This window comes from Eurypyga helias, unplaced genomic scaffold (genome assembly GCF_000690775.1).
Source record: "Eurypyga helias isolate BGI_N326 unplaced genomic scaffold, ASM69077v1 scaffold40931, whole genome shotgun sequence".
NCBI lineage: Eukaryota > Metazoa > Chordata > Aves > Eurypygiformes > Eurypygidae > Eurypyga > Eurypyga helias.
Genome location: NW_010229827.1, coordinates 27089 through 49366, shown reverse-complemented (window position 1 = coordinate 49366; position 22278 = coordinate 27089). Strand labels below are relative to the sequence as shown.

The following is a 22278-nucleotide window of genomic DNA, read 5'->3' as shown; positions in this document are numbered from 1 at the left end:
GCAAACCCCATCTGCCCGAGCGCCCTCCTCGGCAAGGACGGAGGGTTTGCTGCGAGAAGACAAATCAGTGTCCTTAGCTGTGAGAAGAGACCTTTCGTGTAAATCCTGCCTCAGCTGCACCTGGTCATCCTCTCTCCCGTTGGACTCCTGCCACCTGCGTCGTCTTGGCAGGCTCCGGCCTTCACCCTTCTCTGCTCTGTGGCTGTTACAGCCCCGTCTCCGAGCGTGGGAGTTGGCCCACATTTATTCACAGGGGTTTGAAGCACTTCTCCAGCTCTTGGTCGTGTTCAGCAAGGGCTGAATGCTGCCTGGCCATCGCTACCTACGTGATGAATGTGGTCCAGTGTTGCGAGAGATGGAGAGCCCTGAAGTACTTGAAGATTTTTGCCTCCCCAGAGTCATGTGTCTCATTAGAGTTAAATGTATCATTTCATACACCATCACAGCTGAGCTCCTCTTGGGCAATGTTCGTCCACATCTGCTGTGTATCTATATGAAGTATTTATCACTGTGCATATTAAGAGGGCATTAGCTAACTGTGCTTGCATATGTTTCAGCCCTTAGCTGGCTTTCAAATTTGTGACTTTGCTTTCGTCTTAGTTTTATAGTAGATAAATCAAACCTACTCATTAAATTTAATGAGTAATCACACTGGCTAGCTGCTGTTCCTACGCAGTACGCTCGTGCATACAGTCATCAGAAAGATTATGCAAAGCATGAGAATTGAATGCACACATGCAAAACCGCATGATGTCTGGAAATAGAAATCATTTAATCAGGAAATTTTTCAGGTATCATTAGTTCATGTGTACTGTCCTTTTTTATTGCATCCTCCAGGAAAATTGTTATGGAAAGATGTGATTGTAGTTCAAATGTGGTTCCTCAAGATATTACGGCTTTGTTTTGAGGTTATTGTGTTTGGAAAGTTAAATAGACCATCTTTAATGTGCAGAGGGAAGTTTCACATGGTCATCATGAACTGCTCTCCCTCGTGTTTCCATCTGAGTTTTGTGCAGACAGTCCTCAGGAGGACAGCCTGTGGCACTGCCTGGTCCACCTGCTTTTCTGCGGTAGGAAAAGATCACAGAAACTGGGCAACCCTTGTCACTGCAGTTCACAATTGCAACATTCAGTCAATATTTACCACTTAATTCCCCAGGATTATGGCTCTGCTCTAGCTGTGTTTACATTTACTTGTACTAGGGAACTGCAGGGTTTGCAGGCTGGGTGTCTGCTGGCCACACAACACTACGGCCTGGAGTTGCTGCGGCTTTTTTCCAGACAAGGTATTTCACAGTGAGGTAAGAACTGAGCGGGAGGCTTCTGTGTCCATTCCTGGTCATGAGGATGACCTTGGGACTGCGCAGCCTTGTTTCCCAGTCCTGTGCACTCAGAAAGATTTTTTAATTACCCATTACATCATTACTATAGTGAAGACACCGCAGGAGATGCAGTTTAGAGACCTTCTGGGGCTAGAGAAGAATTAATTTGATTTTTTCCTTGCTAATTATTTTACTCATCCCCGTTTAAGGCATAAAGCAAAGGCCAGAACACAAATTTAGAAGATGGCTTTGCAAGCTGTTAAAGAGCTCTGACAGGTACTCACACCCAGTCTTCTTTAGTGTACACAGAAGGAGAAATGATGATAAATGATCCATCAGCTATTCTGCTTACTGTATCATTTGGAAAGTGATTAATTTCCCGTTTTCTTGTTATCTGTTGAGGGCTTATTGACACTGTTTGTGGCAGATGCTTTTTGTTTTAAAATCCTGAAGGAGGTTAAGTGATTATCCTTGCTGAGCCTTATGATGCTTTGAAAATACCAACTGAGTATGAGGAAAAAGCAGTAGCATTAGTCGCTTGGGTGTAGAACAGCTGACAATCAGGAGATTGAAAACTACTGCTTCTGTTAGATTCTAATAGCTTGTGAAATGTGCGCTAGATGTTGAAAAGCAAACACGTAGTGGGCATCATCTCCCCAAATGCAAAGTACCAAATGATGATGAAAGGAAATGAGGTAACGGGCTTGGGGTTTTTCCTGGAGAGGAAGCTCTGGACTTGAACAGAACAACTGGCATCAACAAGAAAGGGAAGAGAAAATAGAGGCATTGACTTCTTATTTGTGGATTTTAGCACAACCCACTGACCGACACTTAATCCCTCAGTCATCTCCTGGTTATATGAATCATGTTTTAATAGTGTGTAACGTAATGACAACATATCGATGGACTGAATTTTAATCTTCATCTGTATTTTAATTCTCTTATGCTTCAGCAAGATTTAGCTAAAGTGACTTTGTTAAAGAAATTATTCCCTAGATCATACCAGGGAGCAGCGAAGACACTTATATCCCAGTCCTGCTGCTGAATTCTGATCATCTCCTGTCTGTCTCCCTGAAGTCAGATGTGTTTTGATGGAGCTCACATCCCCACCCTTCAGAAACTAGAAGCAAGGTCAAGGTCTGGCAAAGCTCCTGCGAGGAACTAGGCACAACATGGCCATGGTACCGGGTAGGGTTTGGCTCCATACTTTCACTAGAACAGCGCCTTCGTTCACATAGCTGAGAACAAACCAAGCACAGTTTTGGCTAGAGCAGCCTGTCCGAGTGTCTGTGCTTGCAGCCGCCTTCACTGGAATAATCTTCGATGTCCTTATTGAAAACAAAATGAATGAATAACTTCAGAGCAGTCTACTCCTTTGCAATAACCTTGGCATTGCTTTGCACCAAATGAACAATGAGATGCTGATAATTTATATGCCTAGAAAAGGAAAACAAATAAGACACCTTTCCAGGTATAACGTAACAGCCGTGACATTTCATATCCTGTGTTTTTCACTTCCACGTTATTTTTGATGCTTGTACAATGGAAGGTGTTCATTCAAAGAAAAATGAGTGTGCTTGTAATAGAAAATTAATTACTATTAAGGCATCTCCTACCAGTCATTAGGATGCAAAGCTCCATTTTAAAATGAACAAAGCTGTTCCCAAGAAGAAGAATCTTAAGGAAATTACTGTGGTTTTTTTTTGAGACAGAGAGCAGCTTGTTCTGTGACAAGGTGACTGTTGCCGCTAGCCGTAATGACTGTCCACTGAGACTGAAAAAGGTATCTTTGTTAGAATTTATGGAGTTTTCTGAGAGATGTTCCCATCATGATGGCTTGATATTGCCCGATCCTGGATTAGAAAGAGGAAAGGACAGAGAGAGAGAGCGAGAGGAGACTCTACGCTTACACACAGGCCAGTTCCTGCCTCCATAGTCGTAGCTTGTCATGTACCTCTCTGTTGTACGTCCACGCTGTTCTGCGCAGAGCATTGCCTCAGGCTGTACTATCTGTTGGTGTGTTTGCTGTGTGTCTGCTCACTCCATTTCCATGTAACATGACAGCAGTGCCTGTATTGGATATGAGGAGCCCATATCCCATCTCCAGCACAGCTTTTCTCTCTTCAGAAAGAGGCTTCAATCAGACCTGCCCAGTCTGCTCTGAGGTAAGGTGAAACCTCAAGACCACAGAAAAGCCAGGTTCTGTTTTGTCAGGTTCCAGAAGTACCATCCAGGTGTCATACAGCAATTTCAATCGTTTTCTGATTACACAGGTTTTTAATTTGTGATGTGAAAAATACTGGTCCTTGTTTTCATATGGGCTTGACCGAATTAAGGTATTTAGCTTGCATAGTTTTGGGGTGTGTATTTTTTTTTTAATAACAGCATAGGATGAATCTGAGGTTTATGTTTTTATGGCTAGCAGGGTTTGACTACACAATCTGAAGTTCATTTCATAGAAAGACTAGTGTGTGAGTTTTGATGTGAAATTTCTTTCTGTTGAGTGTTCTTTTGTTTGTATTTTTTTTTAAGCATTGCTAATGTGAGACTTCTGTCAAGGGAAAAATAAATAGCATAATTTTTGCTTGAAGTCAGGAACATATAATCACAATTTTCACCCCCTTTAATCAGAAACTTCGAGAGAACAAGAACAGCACATTGAAACAGAAAATGGACAAAGAGGAGTAACTAGGGAGTTCCTTTCATGACAAGGGTAAGTACATGGCTAAGACTTAAGAAGAGCTAAAGAGTAAACCTGATGAGGCCTTACATCAGAAGTGCAGACATTAACTCCCTCCTTTGGTATGTTGTCAGCACGAACCTTTGCAAGATAGTTTGACAATTCTGGAAAAGACCTGGGTTCGTTTGGCTTCTGGCCTACACTACTGCACTGTTAGGAAAACTGTTCTCCTGCAGCCTAATCCTCACTCTACCAAATCACAACCATCCATATTTTTTTACTTGAATCGCCCCAAAGCACCTGACGCATGGAAGTATTGGGGTTGTTTTAGATAGGGTTGGACAGCTCAGCACCTAACTTAACCTAGCCCTCTTGAGCAGCAGAACGTAGCTCCTCCTCTGCCCAACTCATTGGAGCTGCTTTCACAGCTGCCATGGACATAACTGGAGTTTGTTAAAGAACAGTTAGCAGGTTAGAAGATATAAAGGCTTTTGGAGGAGCCCCCAGGTGACCTATGTCACGTCTCTAGCTTGGACCCATCATCAGTTCTGGCTCCACTATCTAAAACAGGGGACCGGATATTTCATGTTCTAGTAGCTTCTAGGTCTTGGTCTAGTTCTTGTCTTCCATTTCCTATCAATAAATAGGGTCACTTGCCTACCGTATGGGATGTACAAGGATAAGCTCGAGATGGTGAACCACTCAGACATTGTAGGTTGTAAGGGAGTGGCTGGGGGAAGAGTGTCAGGCTCCTGTCTTGTGTTTGATAGTGTTATGTGGACTGCTGCAGCTACAAATCCATACAAACTGTGAAATTTCCAGCCTCTCTGCACTGCTGACAGGCAGGTCAGCATCCTTCCTATTAGCACAGTGCTGGTGCCCAGTGCCTGCCAGAACATGTAGTGAGATTAACTTTTTCTGAGTTTGGATGGTCTGGAAGCAGGGTGAAGTTACAGCAGTAACAGTGGGTGAGTTTTGGACATAGAAAAAAAAGAGCATGACCAATCCGGGTAGACAAGACTTGATTTTATTAATAAAATTTGTATTTTTCCTCTTTGAGGTGACAGTTACAAACTTTGGTTCAAAAATAAAAGAAAATATGAACAGCAAGAAGTTGACTTTTGAAATCTCACTTTTACATGTATAAACGTGCATAAGAAAATACCAGTTGGAAATGAGCCAGCAGAAACTAGTACTATTTAATTTAACAATTTGTAAGAAATAGAAACAAACATTTCTTTTCAAGTCTTACATATATTATGAAAAATAATTACAAAAGGATTTGTGTTGTAAAGCTAAAATGTAATTTCTACTTCCAACTACCTGAATAAAATGTTCAGAAGGAAGGCCAAACCAATTTTTTGGGTGAGATTTGAATAGCAAATTGAAGAGTTTGGGTCAGACAGCTCCTTAGGAAGCAGTCCCCTCACATGTTGCTTAGCAACTCTGTAGAATCACATGACCTAGACATATTGCATCCCTGGCCTTCAGGTGGAATAGCAGGAAAAATGTTTCGTATTAATGGGATGGGCAAGTAGTGTGTAGGACCCTAGTATCCAGTTCAGGAAGCAAATATCCATCATTGCTTACATAAAAATCCAAGTAAACACTGCAAAAATCCATAAATAACTGTTTAGAATCCAGTTTTAGTATTTATGCAGACCAAATAAGCACAGTGGAAACAAATTCAGATGAGATTAAAAAGAAGGAAAGCTATATGACTAATTTATTTCACACAGATTTTTAACAGATCTCTTACACAGAAGTTGGTTTTTTTCTTACATATTTTCCCCATCCAAAAATATAAACTTGTTTATTTTAGGTATATACAGGTATCTTATGAAATTCTGGCTAGAAAACAAAAGTCTGAGGTATAGCACCATGGAACACAGCACCTTTGAAGGTGCTTTCCTTACTGAAACTCGTCATCACAGAGTGATGTCAGCAGAAGAGAGTTGTTGGAGTGTGCTGTTCAAGATCTTCCAGTTTTGCCACCTAAAAGTTTTGTTGGCGACTTCAAATAACAAAGCTCTTCAACAACAATATATACAAAGGGATTTTATTATTAATCAGACATGGAAATGGCAATGACTTCACTGGCAATGACAGGTCGTTTTCTCAGAATACACACAGCATTGACAATGTGTTTTTGTAATTATGAAATAAGAGCCAGGTGCAACTCAGAGACACATGCAAGTTTTGGAATGGACAGAGAACTGACAGTATAGTACTGTACACAGAATAATTACAGTTTATTAAACACTTTCTTAACACCTCGTGGTTGTAATGGAAGGAGCACCATGTCGTTCGTTTTTACAGCACCAAAGGAATCCAAGGGGGTGTTCCTAAAGTGAGCCCTACAATGTCTGTCTGTGCTACAGTACCTTTGCAAAATAAGTTTAAGTCATGTGATTCTGGCCCTACAAGGGCAACAATTACTTTCTAGATGAGACATACATACACAGCAAGACAAGTTTTCTATGCCATCCTTATTCAAAACTTGCATGTGGCATGGAGTGGGTTGGTAGCACCAAAGTGCAACATGTTTGCTGATCTGATTTTGTCTTAAGCTTAACCAAGGAAGCAGACGGGACCGACCTCAAATCCAAACTTCTGGTTCTGATCGCCAAAGTCATTGATCATCACATCAACTATAGGCACTTGGTCTATTTTGGGTGTGTTGATTTCGATCACTGTCTTTGCGTAGCCTTTCCTTGACTGTTAAAAGAGAAGAAAAAAGAAAAGCAAACACGGTTATGTATTGGAGCAGGTAGCACATGCTGCAGGTCTCCACAGGTGCTCTCTGAAGAGTGGAGTTTATAAATTATTGCCCACTCAGGCACCCGATATTGCAGACTCTGAAGTTTATGTTTTCTTAAGATTTGATTTTAAAACTGGGACATGTAAGGTTTATAATTTTAGAAAGAGATTGCCCCATAGCTTTTTTGACTTACTAAAACGGGCCCACGAGTGAAAAATTATCTAAGAAATTTAATGTTTCTTAGAGAATTCTGAGTTCATGTCTACACTGTTCAATAAGTAGTAACACTATTCTCACAGCAGTGCGCATGTCTGCCTTGTGAAAAATCACTAATTAGTTCTGAAAGCCCGAAGAATTATCCACTTGTAAGAAGAAAGACCGTAGCTATCTCACAAAGTATTACAGCAGCTGCTTAGACATAGAAGAAAGTAGAAGTCTGACAGGGCTGCCAGCTGGTGCACTTGGAAACCAGGTTTGAAGGCACACCCTTACCTCCTCAGAAAGGCTCTCTTCCTCCTCTAAATACCACCCAGCTACGTCATCATGGTAGTTACCAGGACTGCACTGGGCTCAGGTGGTCTCCTGTCCCTGGCTGAGACCCCTTTCAGCTATGCCAGGGTCTTGGGAGTTCAGGTGAGCAAGTTGGTAGATCGACGTGTTCTCAGTTTAGTGATGGAGTGACACCCTAAAGCGCCAGCTCGCTCTGGAGCCCTACACTCGCCCACAGGGGGTAACAAAGGCAAGAGAAATATACTGGACGTACAGGGAGGCTGACATGAAGAGTTATGTATTAGAATCCCATCACTGCGGGGAGGAGACTGATACACCTGAGCTGCATCTCTGCCTCAGAGCCAGGTACGTATCCTGCGCTTCCAGGTCTCTGACTCTATCTCCGGCTTCTCAGGAACTGCCTTCGAAATGCTCCCATATCAACCCCCAAGAAAATTAATGCTTCAGCTGTCACTTGCTCCTTTGTGTCCAGTACAAACCATTCCGGTTCTGAAAAGAGGTAATGGCTTCTGTGCCTACACAGACCCTGCTGGGGAGCTGGTCAGAGCTGCTGCGTGTTTGCACAGCTGCAGGGATGTCAGCCGAGCTAAGAGAGGACTCGGAGAGCTACAACCCACAGGCTGCCGGGCTCTGACTAACAAAAGACGAGAAAAGGAAATACAAAGTCACGTATCGAACTATGCAATTAATTCACTCTGTTTGGATGCATACTTATGGCTTAGTTCACGCTTGTTTTACTGTATTCGCCAAATATTCTGTCTGCATATGCTTTGATTTTGAGTATAAATACATTCTGCTGATGGGCTGCCTCCCCTCATTATGCTTTTTTTGCTTCTGTTCCTGTCTTTTACTGTGCTCATATTGGCATATAGTCCAGTTTCAGCACATTGGTGCTAACAGCCTGTATCCTTGCCATGTTTGTTCCATTTCTGTTGCTGGGTTTGGGTTTTTTGGTACATATATGAAAATTAAAGAAGGGACTGGTGCACTGTTGTTCAAAATCTACTAAAAGGCAGTCTGTTAAAGTGTTTAGAAAGCTCTTCTCATAAGAAAGCTGCGAAAAAATGCATTTGATTTGTACTTTTAATTGACAAGTTGGTTTCATAAAGACTCTTCTGAATCTCTACTTACTGCACAGCCATCGTGGAGAGCTTTGATGTAAGGATTGTTGTCATAAGACATTTCTTCATCGTTCGATCCTAAGAACCTTAGCGCTTTGTCATAGCTGTCAGATGATGCATCATGCCAAGCTACGGACTGGTGACAGTTGTAAGTGAAATTTTGTCTGGCAGAGGCACTCAGTAGTTTAAGGAATGTCATTTGGACCATATTAATGGAATTGCCTTCAACATCCAAATAGGAAAGCTGGAAAATATGAGAAGTTAGATGAATATTCATCTATTTCCTTTGCTAAAATGCAAAACAAAATTATTGTTGACAAAAAAACCATGTAATTGTCCTTAATGTTGTCCATAAAACATTTTATGGAGTTTTAAAGTTCAATGAAGCTGTGATTCAGTAAATAAATTTTTATGCTGTAGCAATCCATTTAGGATGAAGACCTACATATTTTACCTTCATTCTAATGGGCAAGACAGAATTCCTCCTATCTCAGAGGGTAAACCAGCAGAATCTCTTTGGGAATCTGTTTTTAGTTAATTACAAGGTTCTGTCAGCCTGAGGTTTCATCTCTGCACACTCCGTACACTTCCAGTTACCTAGGACAGGCAGGGGATCTGCTCCAGCTGCTGTACTAAGGTTCAGTGGTGGCGTGCGGTCTGACGGAAGCCACATCCTCACCGTCAGCTGTGCAGGTGCCCATTGGGATCATGGTGGGACAATAAAGAGCGGGCGCCTGCTGTCCTGTGGCAGGAGGCCATACAGCTGCTCTAATATTTAGGGCAAAAAGGCTGGGGCTGAAAAGCCTTTTCATTATCTAAATATTTATAAAATCCATTGGGATCTGTTGATCACGGACAACATGTACTTGATTTGTCGATAATTGTTATGTTGCAGTGTCAACTTACAAGTTTGCCTCGCTTAAATTCACTAAACCAAGATCCTGGATTCTCCTTTGGCCATGATGAAATCCTAACCTGTGTGGTAAAACAGCAGAGAGAAGCATTTAAAACATAGGTTAAGGGAGATGAAAGTTTTGCATTACCTGGGACAAATTTCATATCAGATGGTAAAGAATTGTTCTGCTTTCTGAGATCTCAGCATCTCTAAAGCTTTAAATAGGATGCTTTTCTTTTATTGAATTCCTTCAAGTTAGTGACTTTAAGTGGAATCCAAGGTGACAGCTTATAAAGAGAGCTAGCTCTGTTTAAGGGAGAGTGCTGTCATCTGTTACGATTCAGGTAAACTGCTGGTATAAACGGTGTCTGTGAAGAGAGTCTAAACCAAGAGTTTTCCCTGGTGTTGATGCTGATAGATCGCTCTCATTTAGGGAAGCTTTTAATACAGCCCTTCTCTACACCACATGCCCCATGAGAGGTAATTTGTACCAGTGAGTGAGGACACTGTTAATACACAGTGGTTTACACCTACTTTGCATAGGTACAAATGAAAAGCGATAAATGACCCCATAGTAGGAGTTTAGCTTTCAGGTGTCAGACGTTGGATTGGGCACTTTAGCTGGCTGCACAGCCATGGTCCCTTCTGAAACGCGGCCAAGGGTTAGCACACAGCTGCATACATTCCCTGTCTGAGCAAAAGGGTGAAAATGCTGTTTGTTAACTCTATGTACCATTGCACCCTTTAATTCAGGTTTATGCAGGTTTCAGTGCAATCAGAAAGACAGATGTATGAAAATGTGGCAGTGTAATTATCCTGTTTAATTCAACAGTGCAACAGCTCAGCAGGGTCTGTCAGCAGCCAACTGACGACAGAGTGGTACTTACTCCTTCAGATTTCTTATCTGGGTAGATGCAGGTTTCCCCACCGGCTGTGAAATTGCAGTACACTTTGAAGGAGTCTCCAGAACAGCCCTGGTTAGGATCAATCCAATATTCCCCTAAAACCAATGAGAAAATATTTGCCTTAGACAGCAGAACTGGTATTTGGAAGATCTGTGTTTTATTGCTACCTGATGGTCCTCCAAAGTTTGTAACATAGTTATTTTATCTGCATGACGAGAAAAGAACCCTTTCTCTTCTGCCTTGTGATTTGTTATGACAAATAACACCAGGATCAAAGTCTATTTTTATCTGCGCCCTTTTGCTTGTGCCCGATTTTACTTCAAAGCATGACCGTTGCAGGATACTGCCAAGCTTTTGGAGGGACTGCAGACACCTCAGTCTAGAGGAAGAAGGACACCGTGTGTGAAACACATCGCAGGTCTCAACAGTTCGGCTGTTTTGGCACTTCAGCTAGCAGGATAACTTGTGTTTGGTGATGGCACTCTCAAAAGCAGAGCAGAGGCAGCCTCGGGCAGAAATAAGCTATGTCTCCAGTCAGAGAGCAAAATCGGGAGTCATTTGCATGTACATCTACACAGAAAGGTGGTTGCACAGGGCTTGGTGAGGTTGTGTCTGGCACAAGTACCTAAAACCTCCTTTGGGAGAGATACACGTCAGGCAAAGATGGGTTTTACTCCTGGGTTATGAGGCTGCAGTACTAGTGAAACTTCAGGCTGCTTTAGTTGATCAAAACACCTTAACTAATGCTTGGCTGGGGGATGAGGTGGGAGAGACAGGTAAAACTGGCATGACTCTTCCCGTGGTCTCAGCAGTCCAACCAGACTGGCATGGCTGGGAATTCGGGCCCTACAGTGCTTGGGTAGCTGAGGCTGGGGAGGAAAGAGCCGCACTCAATCCAAGGCCATTAAAATCAGCACTTCTAACAATCTGCTGTTCTAATTATGCTGGTGATTTCTGCGACGTGGGCCCTTATCTCCAGCAAACTTCACAGCAGGACAGCAGTGACAACTGTCTGACACTGTTCTAACCCAGTCTCAAGCAATAGTGGAGGCTTCAAAGAGGCATGGCAGACCATTCGCCCTGTCTTCCGAATACAGGGCGCAGACAAAGCATTTATGGTATTTTACAATTCGATTGATTCAGGCTCTATTTATTGACGACAGTCTTTCCTGCCTGTAAGTCTTCCCTGGAGGATGCTGTATTTTAGTGAATGCATTTACTTTTATTTTAACCAAAATAGGATTACTTTGTTATGAAGAAAGCTCAAAATAATAAGCAAATACTGGTAAATGAGGAAGGTGAACGTCTTCTATAAAAAGCATTCATTCTTACGGAGGTACTGAATTGTAAAATATGTACTTTTCATCTAGCACATACACTGCTTAACTGCTCCTCAAGGCAACCATCTGGTTTTATCTATCTAGAGTGAAAGCAATAAAATATTAACTGTCAAAATCTATTTTTCCTCCTATTTAAAAACAGAAAAATATTGCTTTGAACTGAGAAATTATCCATTGCAATAAAATAAAGGGTGAAAACTCTGTGAAGGTTGGCTTTCAGTTAAACCTTTCCAGAGGGGTAAGCTCAGTTAGCAAAAAAGAAAACAACAAAGAATCATTAAATCAAGGCAGTTCTTCAGAACAGTGTCTTGTTCATACTACTCTGCATTTTGTGAAGCTTGTGCTTAGCAGCATGAAGCAGTATGGGAGAACCTGCCGTGTCTGTATGCCGAATGACACGCAACAGCGGTCATGCAGTAGAGCAAATTATTGTTTCTAAGGGGAAAAGAACAATACATTTTTTGAGAGTCGTAATGCATAACAAATCTCATTTAACAACGATGCTAGTTTTTATTATGATGCTAAGCTAAAGTATCCAGACACTAAAATAATTCTGGTTTCTTTTAAAAGCCGCTATTGGCTATCCCAGCATGCCGACATTTGTGATTGTACTCTCTGGTCATCTAAACAGCACCCATGTTTCATCACTCTCCTGTCTGGACAGTTCTGGGAAGGCAAGGCCCACCTTTGACAACAGTAACTGGATTTTATTTGGCACTTTCAAAAGTGTTAAATGTAAAACCAGATCAGGTTATGTACTTAAAGAATTGTGGCTTTTGCCAAGACAATGTCTCTTACGTTTTGTAGAATTTTGTACCTGCAAAACTGGATGCCATTAAACTATTTATTGAGCAACTATATTAACCACCAACAATTAATTATTCTGCTAGAGTATCTGAGCAGATCTTAACTGCAGCATTAACATACCGTCCGGGAAGTCTGGGTGGCAGAGCTGCAAGTCTTTGCACGTTCGGGCGGGGTTATTCTGAGTGCCCATTGGGTATTTCATGTGCTCAATGTCTTGCTTCAGTGAGTTCAGGGAGCCGAAGATCTCTTCCATGCCGTCGGAATAATCCAGAATATTATCACCAGCATCAGATAACATGTAATCAGGAGATCTTCTTGTCTTTTTGGGTGACTGGATGGGCAGCGGCTGGATCACCTCACCCGGGGGACCCTGAGTGGAAAACAATGTGTCGGTTACTTTTCTGTTTGTTTCTCAGCTGCTCAAACACACAGAGAGACCATGGAATGTGACTCGGAGATGCTTCCAACAGGCTTCATTCAAATTCTTTATTCACTTCTTTCCTTCACATTTAGGCCTTTCTGCTTTGATTTACCTGCAGAAAAACATGACTGCAGAAGGCAAAACCATTGTTGTGCTCTAAAATCTCCCCACTACACTGCTGTTTGGGGAAAAGCGTGCTGCCCTCACGTCACTTCAGTGTGCAGAACCAACCTGAGGTTGTCTCTATCCCTGGCAATTCCCTCAAGCGCAGACATAGCCTGTGACAACTGAAAACTCTGGATATTTCTTAGGATAAAACTTTAAAATTCCACTTGGGGTCCATAAAGCAATGTTTTCATTTCAAGAAATCGAAACACTTAATTCAGATTTGGACTGTTTTCATTTTAGATGGATATGATATGAAAAAAAAATAGTAGAAACAGAAGAGTATTATCAGGGGAAACTAAAATAATTTAATTTCCTGTGCTTCAATGTAAGACATTAAATAATTATTGCGAGGGGATTTTTTTGTTGGTTGTGGGGTGTTTTTTTAAAGTTTCAAATGGGTTTTTCAGTGCAGACAATGTATTTCTTTGTCTGGTAGATCTGTGTTTTCTGAAAAATGAATTTTCAAACAAACATGAATATTTTCTGTATCTACAAGTTCACAAATGGTGTTTTCTACCTTTGCCAAAACAGGGTCACCGGTTCAGTGTAATGTGCATCTGTGTCAAACGAGGTCTTACTTACCGGAGGTCCAGGTGGACCAGGTAGCCCACTGTCACCCTTTTGACCAGCAGGACCCTACAAAGCAATGACAGAAATGTAGCGTTGACCATGCTACCCAACGGTAAGGAATTACACACACTAAAGTTAAGTTTAAGAACAAAAAACATGGAGGACAATTACTCACGCTGGATCCTTTGGAGCCTTTTGGACCTTGGGGACCCTGTGGGCGAGAACATATAACTACAGTTGGAGCATATTCCATACAACATGGGAGTGTTTTGAGCAGGAGGACTGTATGAAGCTACTTACAGGTAAACCAGGAGGGCCAGGGGGGCCAAGGGGACCAGCAGGACCGGAAATTCCCTAGGAAAGAGTAAGCTAGTAAGTACAGAACTGAACTGTTCTACGTACCGGACTGGATTAAGAAAATGTGTATCTATGGAAAAGCTCATCCTACCGAGTGTTCAACCCTGATGAGGTCTGATTTAGGCCATTTCTAGGGTCCAGAATAGTTGGCAAGTTTATACACTCTCTGATGGTTTGAGTTGGTGGTAGTTGTTCTTATGCAGCAGTACTCACCGTCACAACTGTGTTCCCCCTGGGATTGGCTTGGAAAGCTTTTTTACATAGTGCCTTAACATGTGGTTTAATAATGAGGAGAAAGGAAGCTGCTTTGGGTAGTGCAGTTAATAAATGTGATGGGATTGGTGCTGTTAGGTTTATCTTGTCCCTAACTTAGGTGTATGCATTTCCTACATCTCCTGAAACACTCTGTGTCTCCCTTTAAGCTGTTTAACTTCCCTGTGCTTGTACGATGCTGAGGAAAGTTTTAACCTCTAGCAGGAGGCTCGGGGTGTTAAATGTTTAGCAACTTGATGGGTCTGGAAAGAAAGACTGGAATACATGCTCGTCACTTGAACGGACCTTGAATAAGAACACAAGTGTGTGTTACTCACTGCATCGCCCTTGGCTCCAGGAGATCCCTGTGGGCCGGGCAGACCCCTGTCACCCTTTTCACCCTGTTCTCCCGGAGGTCCAATCAGGCCAATCAAACCAGGATGCCCCTAAACAAGATAGGCGAAAACAGAGTCAAAACTCAATATATATAACGTAAATGTGCTTTGCAAACACACAAATTTCACCACCGGTGCTAGGCAACAATTAACCTGAAAACAAATTATTCAGGAAGCATATTCATTGTTGTTAGTTGGCCTTTGACTGGGAGATTATTTGCAAGCTGCGAGCGCTTACTCATTGGAACAGATCGAAGTGCAGCATAGTCCTTAGTGAATCAGAAACAACGGCACCCGTGTGCACACATTTCATACCAACTCTCCCATTTAGATGCTATAAGCATCTCAGAGTGGCACGTTTTTCCCCCAGGTAATACAGCTGCATAAACAGGCGATCCAAGCACAGAAACAAACCTGACATCACAAGATATAATCAAGTTCATCTCCCTTTCTCTGTACATGTCTTCTCTGATACACAAGCAATCAATAAATTGTTGGGACTCCATTAGAAAATGCTACCCTGGATGTCCCAATCCATTATTTCAAAATGAACTACTGTAGCTGTTAAAGGTTTACATTCTGTTGCTTGAAAATAAAAATCTCAAACACTGCATTTCTACTTTGTTTTTGTAAAACCAACAGCTCTCTTCACGTCGATGTCTTTGGGATTTTCACTACCAGGAAGAATCCCATGGTCAATAGATTACCACACAGGCAGTAATCTCTTTCTTTCCGTGTATCTCCAGGAGAGCAGATGGGGCTTCGAACCTCCCGGTCACTGTTAAGGCTGCAGGAAGCTGACTGACTGACACGGTACATTGTCCTGCTTTCTCAGACAAAAACCCTGGTGTTTCCTTGTGCTGATTTTATATGGACTTTTAGAGTGGATCAAAATTACAGAGGCATAGACAATGGTTAAAGCATACCTTCTCTCCTTTGGACCCTGGGTCTCCTTTCAGGCCGGGCAAGCCAGGTGGGCCCTAAAAACCAAGGGAAGTACCGTTAAAATAAGTTTTAACATGCGCAGATCATGTTTTCTTGAAATACAATTAAATGCAGTGCAAGTCAGAGTGCAAAGCCGTTCAGTGCTTGATGGCTGTGATTGATGGCATCTGATTTAGGGCCCAAGATAAAGGTGAAATGTGTTTAAAAAGACATAATGATGCTACTGTAACATTTAAATTATTTTATAATTAGAAATCTATAAAGGATTGTATGATTGGAAATCTATGAAGCATCCTTAAGGAGCACTGAAAGCATCCCCTGAAGCAAGTGATATTAAAAAAAAAGAATAATTTTTTGCTAATGAGTCCAATTTTGCTGTAGTTACATTACATGCTTTCAATTATTACTTCCACCTTAATTGCCGTACCTTATTTTAGTTGCTTATTTTAGCCCTTACTTTCATAAGACAGTGGAAAGTATCCTCAATTTGTTTTCCCTAGGTTCACTCCTGCTCAGTGAGATTTTTGCAGAACATAAATCATGGTTGCTACAAGAATTGTTCCTCGATATTTTTTTGCTAAAGAACTATCTCATATTTTGTTTCAGCTTTTACATGCTGCCTTAGTCTCCTTGGGTCTCCACTCCTCATTGTTGGAACCCTACCTTACCGAGGTGTTAAGCTGTTACCTTTTTAGGTACGTTACATGGTTCGTATAAGCAGCTTACAGTTAATTTTATTTTCAAGCCATCCTTTCTGCTGCACAGTAAAGACATATGTTACTTTATAAAACTGAGTAAGAAATGCTCTTTATTCTAAGTTTTATCTGCAGTGTCCCTAAACATCACTCCATGCAGCTTGATTGCTGTAAACAGAAATATGCTGGTGCAGGAGATGGAGCTGTGAGCACCCAACATAGCATCAACAGGACCATTCTAAAGCCCTTCCACATTTTTGGGGTGGGTGTGGGGAGGGGACAACCCAAAACACCTCTGTTTTTTCAGGTGGTTCCAATGTAAGCTGATACTTCGAGAATCTACTGGAAAACTCCATTGCAGTCTTGCTACCTGGGAAAGTACTGCAAAGGATAAACATTTTTCACATGGATAGGGCTTACTTGCTGCACAGCTCTTGCAAAAACTACTGAATAATCTTGTTACAACTTGACACAAGCCTCTTTTGCCTGACAGGGCTTTTTTCATCTTGACTGGGGTCACAAGAGCAAGGCATTAAAGGTACTGTTGTACCAATAGTCAAAAATACAGCTGGATAGATACTGCAGACAAAGATGATGTATGACGCTCATAAAGTCTTCTTGGGTTGTTTTTCCTACAGATTTTTAAAAATTATTTTGATCTTTATTTATAATTTTAGAAGAAGCTTACAGGATTTGAGAAATCTTCTGAGGTGATGAGAACGGCAGTGCTTGTTTTGCATGCTTTCTACAGAATGAGGTGAAAAATTCAGGCTGTGCAGTGCATGTGCGAGCGGAGAAAAGGTTTCCACTTCTCCGAGGCTATAAATGTCCCACTGAACATGTGTGCACCGGTGTAAGGCTGCTAGAGCAAGTCCGTACCTCCTCCCTCCTAGTCTCCTGCCGGCAGCGGACATGTGTGACGTTGTGATACAGAGAGCATAATAAGTGACCTTCTCAACCTGGCACAGATTCAGAAGTGCCATGGCACTTCATGTACCAAAATATTATTCTGCGCGTATCCTTTCCATCGCTATTTCAGGACATCATTAGATGCAAAAGCCTAGGCAAATACATAATTCATGAATGAAAAGTGAAATTTTTAAGCTTTTGGAATACAGAATCAGACATTTTCACCTGCAGTGTGTTGTGCTCTACTGCAAATCTGCTTTCATATTCTCTTCCTGATAGCAATCTGCTGCGGAGGGAGGGAGGGGAAGGCGGGAGACCTAACCTCTGCAGCTTTTACATATAAACTTTACTTTCTTAAAAGCCAAAATAAAGTTCAAGCTGCAGCAGTGCATCTAAAAACAGCTCTTGTTGAGCTGTCAGGAAGCTTGTCCGTTAGGGAGTACGTAGTTCATTAACACATTCAGCTTCCGCTTTGAACTGAATATTTAAGCTCTCAAACGCTGGAGAAGAGATGTTTTGAGGATGTATTTGGAGGCTCCTGGTGACCGACATGTGGTAAAGGGATGCCTATTACTGCTGAATATTTATTTATTGGCTTCTAGATTTGTAACTGAGGAGATCAGATTTCAGCTCCCCAGTTTGCCCCCAATGGAATTTAGTTGTAAATTGGGCACATAACGTAAAAACTGTGGTGGTGATCCCATCCTAAACTCTTAGGAGGGAAGAAGTTTTCACTATGGGCCTAGCTCAGGGCAGTCTTTTTCCTTGCAGCTTCCCGTCCATTGTTCCCAACCTCTGACTCAGAAGCAGTATGTTATCCATGAGACTTTAGACAAGATTAGGCTGTTAAAAGGAAGGGCAACAAAGAGCTACCGGGTAAGGCTTCCTCGACTCGTTACTGTTTTCTAAATGATGGGGGGAAATGAAATTATCTGTAGGTGCCACTGTAATTCCATCTATAACCACATACCCAGAAGTGATCGATAGGTACATCTATGCATCAGGAACACAGCTCACAGGAAAAAATCCTTCTAGTGTGTGAGGCATAAAAATAGATGTTCTGAAACTCTGCTTGTAGGTTAAGGGGTTGCGTGGGGTACGCCCTAGATGCCCTAGAAACGGGGAGCTTGGCTCATTCAGGCCCTTTGAAACACTTTGGTCATGGATTGTATTTCCTGGGACTGCCACAACGAACAGCAGAGATGCTGTTCATTTGTATAAACGACCACATTTTCTTCTTTGGCGGAACCCCCTTCAGCCCTACTCCTGCTGTAGTTTTTTGCTTTCTTAAGAAACATATATGATCTATTCTTTTACCTTACGAATCATGTTTTCCTAAACTGGCAGGCGTTAAATCAATGGATGTACAAGATTTACCACTAAGGAAACAACACGATTTAAGGAATCAAGCCTTGCTGATGCGGGGACAGAAGTAGATTTTTTGACTGTAAGCTTCATTCATTTTCTTCTTATTTTTTATTCAGTTCAGGGAATTTCAAGTATTTGGTTTTACACTGCCTTACACACATTGCCTTACTTGGTGTAACTCAGCAGCATTCAGCTCAGCTGCTGCTGAAGTGGAGCCGTTAAAGTCTAGCAGTCGTGTATCAGATTTACCAGCACAGAAAAATAGCGACTTTGTGCCAAGAACTGACGTGCACAGACATGTTAGTGGTGTGTTTTCAAGGGGGCTTTTCTTGTTCTGTCACTGAAGTGGCGGGCACTCACCAGAGGCCCAGGAGGGCCGTCCTGACCTGGCGCTCCGGGTAGACCTTGCTCTCCCTGGAAAAAAACATACAGCTTGCTTTACCAGAGGATACACAAGAAATGCAACATGTAAAAGGTTACGATAAGCTCTGCCCACTTACCACAGGGCCAGGGATGCCCCGGAGACCCTCTGGGCCAGGTTTGCCTGCAGGCCCCTGCGGACCAACTGGGCCTGTCTTTCCAGGAGCTCCTTCTGCACCAGGCTCGCCCTAGAAAGAACACAAACAACAGGTTGGAGAGGGAGAGCTAACTAAGCTTGGCACTGCAGGGACAGACAAGCTGCGCACTGAAGGCAGTTTCCTCACTCCATTTTTTAAAAGCTGTTCTAAAACAGTGGTCTGAACAGGGTGGTTTTTAATCAAAATGTTGATAGCTTCATCTAAGGTGTGGTGCCAGCAAAACATGCTCATCCTGCCTTTCCACAGGGGTGAGCTAGGTTGGGCCCGTGCTAGTGAGAATCCACAGTCCCTTATGGACTGCTACTAATTCTGGGTCTCCATTTGGATTTTACAGTCTACTATTACTATTTTGGTGCATATATGTAACCTGTGATTACTTTGGTAAGTTCCACACTCAATTCACTTTCCATTTATATACAGTTTCCACGCTCTGGGACAAAATCCTGAGTGTATTACCTTTGCACCTTTTTCCCCTTGTCTGCCTTCAGCTCCAGTTGCGCCGGGAGGTCCCTGTAAAAGAGGCAGACTGAGCTCATAATCACAGTTTTATAAAAATATTACCAAATTCCTAGAGTGCAATTTCCATTGGATGAACAAGTGGTAGGTGCTAACAAAAGAACAGTTTCTGCCCTGACATTTTATTCACAGGATAAAGATCCCAGTCTGTCATAGCAGCTCTTTTCCCTTTATAACACTTTCTGGGATTTTAGGCTAGCTAAAAGAATATGTATCACCTAACACTTCTGAGTAGGTTAAAACAAACAAACAAAAAAATCTTGGGAAAAAATCAAAACAGGATATACACATAAATGAAAAAACTAATTTACATATCCAATTGCAGTTGTAAATTTGCTTTGCACTGGCTTCTGTCTGTTCACTGTACTTTATCCACTGATTGTACGTTGTTCTACAGTGCACAGAATGGCACTCACTATATTCTCTAAGTCAGGGATGGCCGCAGTAAGTTTTGATTACATGTGAACAGCCAAAAATCTATACCTGCCTTAATATTGCCCAGTATGTTTCAAAGGAAGAACATAGATCACACGAGCAGGGGTTGGAAGGAACGAAACACAGACGCCGCCTGCTCTGGGCTCAGGCCTCCTGCTGTCGCTCTACAAAAGCTCTGCCTAAGACAGAACATGGTACTGCAGGAGGGTGTGCAGTGGGGATAAGGTTCAGGGGAAGGCCACAAACCAGGAGTTGCAGCAGCAACTGCAGAGGCCAGCAGCAGCTATTGCTGATGTCACCCACCTTCCATTTTCTTAAGGTTTCAATGAAAAATAAAAAGACACTATTCTCCTCCAAACCATCAAGGGCTGATTTTCAGGTCAGGGAATTAATATTCACAGCCTCAGTTATGAACAGCAGCAGTATCTAGAATCTAACTTACTCTTGGAAAATGGGTCTCTTCTACACAATTAGGTTAGGAAAGAGGCACTCAGGATAATGGCCCAACTGTTTCCCAACAAGGTTAATTTTTAGCCTGGGAAATGCCTTCAGTACAAGTAGCTGGTTCTTGCCAACCCATGAGCAGCTTAAAGGAAAAGAAAGAAAAGTGATTGTGATCAAACAGAAAGTGATTTTCTCAATCTGTAAAATTTACTCCCTAAGACCTGCCTATTCATTAATGTTCATTATGTACAAATTAAAAAAAAAAAAAAAAAACAAAACCAAAAAAAACCCCAAACAAACATTCTGTGGACCAGCAACAAGAAAAATTCAACCATTTCTGTTTATTTACTGCTTTTTACATCCTAACAGTAGACAAAAATAAACGCAGGCCCCTAAAGCGCTAAACCACATTGTTAGTTCTAGAGGCCAGAAGTGTTCTTCCCGTCAGACCTCTGTCTGTATGTGTTGTGAGCTCAGGGCTGTAGGCCAGAGCTTGACCTGTATTTAGCCCAAGCTTTCTACAGCTTGGTACCTCCCCACCAGTCACTGCTGATGGCTCATACCCCAAGCAGCATCACCAGGTTTAGTTTCTGGAACCTTGCATTTGTTTCGTACCCATTTCCCTAGGAGTATATTAAGATCATTCATTTGCTTCTGAGATTAAGCTTTCTGCAGGGTGGAACTGGACATCTGCAGTGCTGTACAGGCCTTCTGGCCGGCAGAGAGAGTTCAGGCTTTCCACCAAAGGTAATGCAAAATGCATTAAATTGCCCCCAGTGGACTTTGGTTATTTGTTGTGGGTATCAACAGGTTGTTCTCCGTGGTATTTTGAAGAGCTGGAAGTGGTAAAGGACTTCGTTTTACCTCTTCAAAATACAGAGAAGCTAAAAAGCCCTGGGCAGTGTGAGCTGAGTAACCTAAATCACTACAGTTCACTAGTACTCTGATGCATACACCCCTTCGTGTGGGTTGCAGTTGGCTGGGCCGACTGCAGTTTGCAGAGATGACAAGAAAAACGATCAGCAGGTACTTAAACAAACTCAGGAACATTTTAGAAACAGGTCTGTTTTCTTACATGACTTAATTTACATGCCTGTGGTCTTTACTGCTTCAAAATTCCGCTCCCTCAAGTTCCGTTATGGATGATAATGTCCCCTACCTAAGACACTGAAAAGGCTCCAGTTGGGCAGTTTGTATTGGAGAAACATGGGCTGTGCGTAATCTAGAAAGGCAGCTGCAACGTGAATTAGCAGAGCTAAACCCCCTGAGATTGCTAAATTCCAAATACAATGGTCATGATTGCTGAATAGAGGGGGTGCAGTCATTAGCAAACGCTGCGCCAAGCGGCCAAACGAGCTGCTGGGTCTAATGGGCTGTGCTTGCTGGCACGGCACAGATGGTGCTTCTGCAGAAAGGCTGCTAATTGTTATTTATCTTACCTTCCTGCTCTTGAGCTGTTGAAGTGTCTGGTAAATTTTAACTGACAGGAAAATCTCAATAACAGTAATTTTAAATTAATGCATAGCTCCCACCCTCACCACCCCCGCTATCAGGCGGCGTGTATGATCATTACACCCCAGGTTTGGTCATACTGCCGGATATGTTTCCTGCAGAATGGGGAAGACGAAAGAACTCACACAGAAACAGATCTGTCCTCACATTTTGTTACACGAACCTATGGGACGTCTTTGTCTGCGCTTCCATATTTCCGTGTGGTTTATAGCTGTCCATCACCCGACTAATAACATCATTTCCCACACACAATCATTACGTCATTTCATCTGTCTGTTAAGACAGGAGCCCAGCGTATAGTTGGCTGGGTACAGTATAGTATAGAGTTTTTTAGTATAGGTAGTATAGAGTAGTATAGAATAGTATAGAGTT

At 42.2% G+C, this 22278-nt stretch overlaps 1 protein-coding gene across 1 annotated transcript in view; it reads right to left on the bottom strand.

Moving 5' to 3' along the window:
• Positions 1 to 6050: 6050 nt before the first annotated feature.
• LOC104516246 (collagen alpha-1(XI) chain) overlaps positions 6051 to 22278 on the bottom strand; it is a gene marked incomplete at its 5' end in the record, with an annotated part of 42659 nt that continues 26431 nt past the window's right edge. The window contains 13 exons of the mRNA XM_010160520.1: positions 6051 to 6720; positions 8405 to 8638; positions 9301 to 9369; positions 10177 to 10289; positions 12462 to 12711; positions 13513 to 13566; positions 13676 to 13711; positions 13801 to 13854; positions 14448 to 14555; positions 15431 to 15484; positions 18782 to 18835; positions 18922 to 19029; positions 19456 to 19509. Of these exons, the coding sequence (XP_010158822.1) occupies positions 6574 to 6720; positions 8405 to 8638; positions 9301 to 9369; positions 10177 to 10289; positions 12462 to 12711; positions 13513 to 13566; positions 13676 to 13711; positions 13801 to 13854; positions 14448 to 14555; positions 15431 to 15484; positions 18782 to 18835; positions 18922 to 19029; positions 19456 to 19509 (1335 nt within the window). The remainder of the gene's footprint in view (positions 6721 to 8404; positions 8639 to 9300; positions 9370 to 10176; positions 10290 to 12461; positions 12712 to 13512; positions 13567 to 13675; positions 13712 to 13800; positions 13855 to 14447; positions 14556 to 15430; positions 15485 to 18781; positions 18836 to 18921; positions 19030 to 19455; positions 19510 to 22278) is intronic.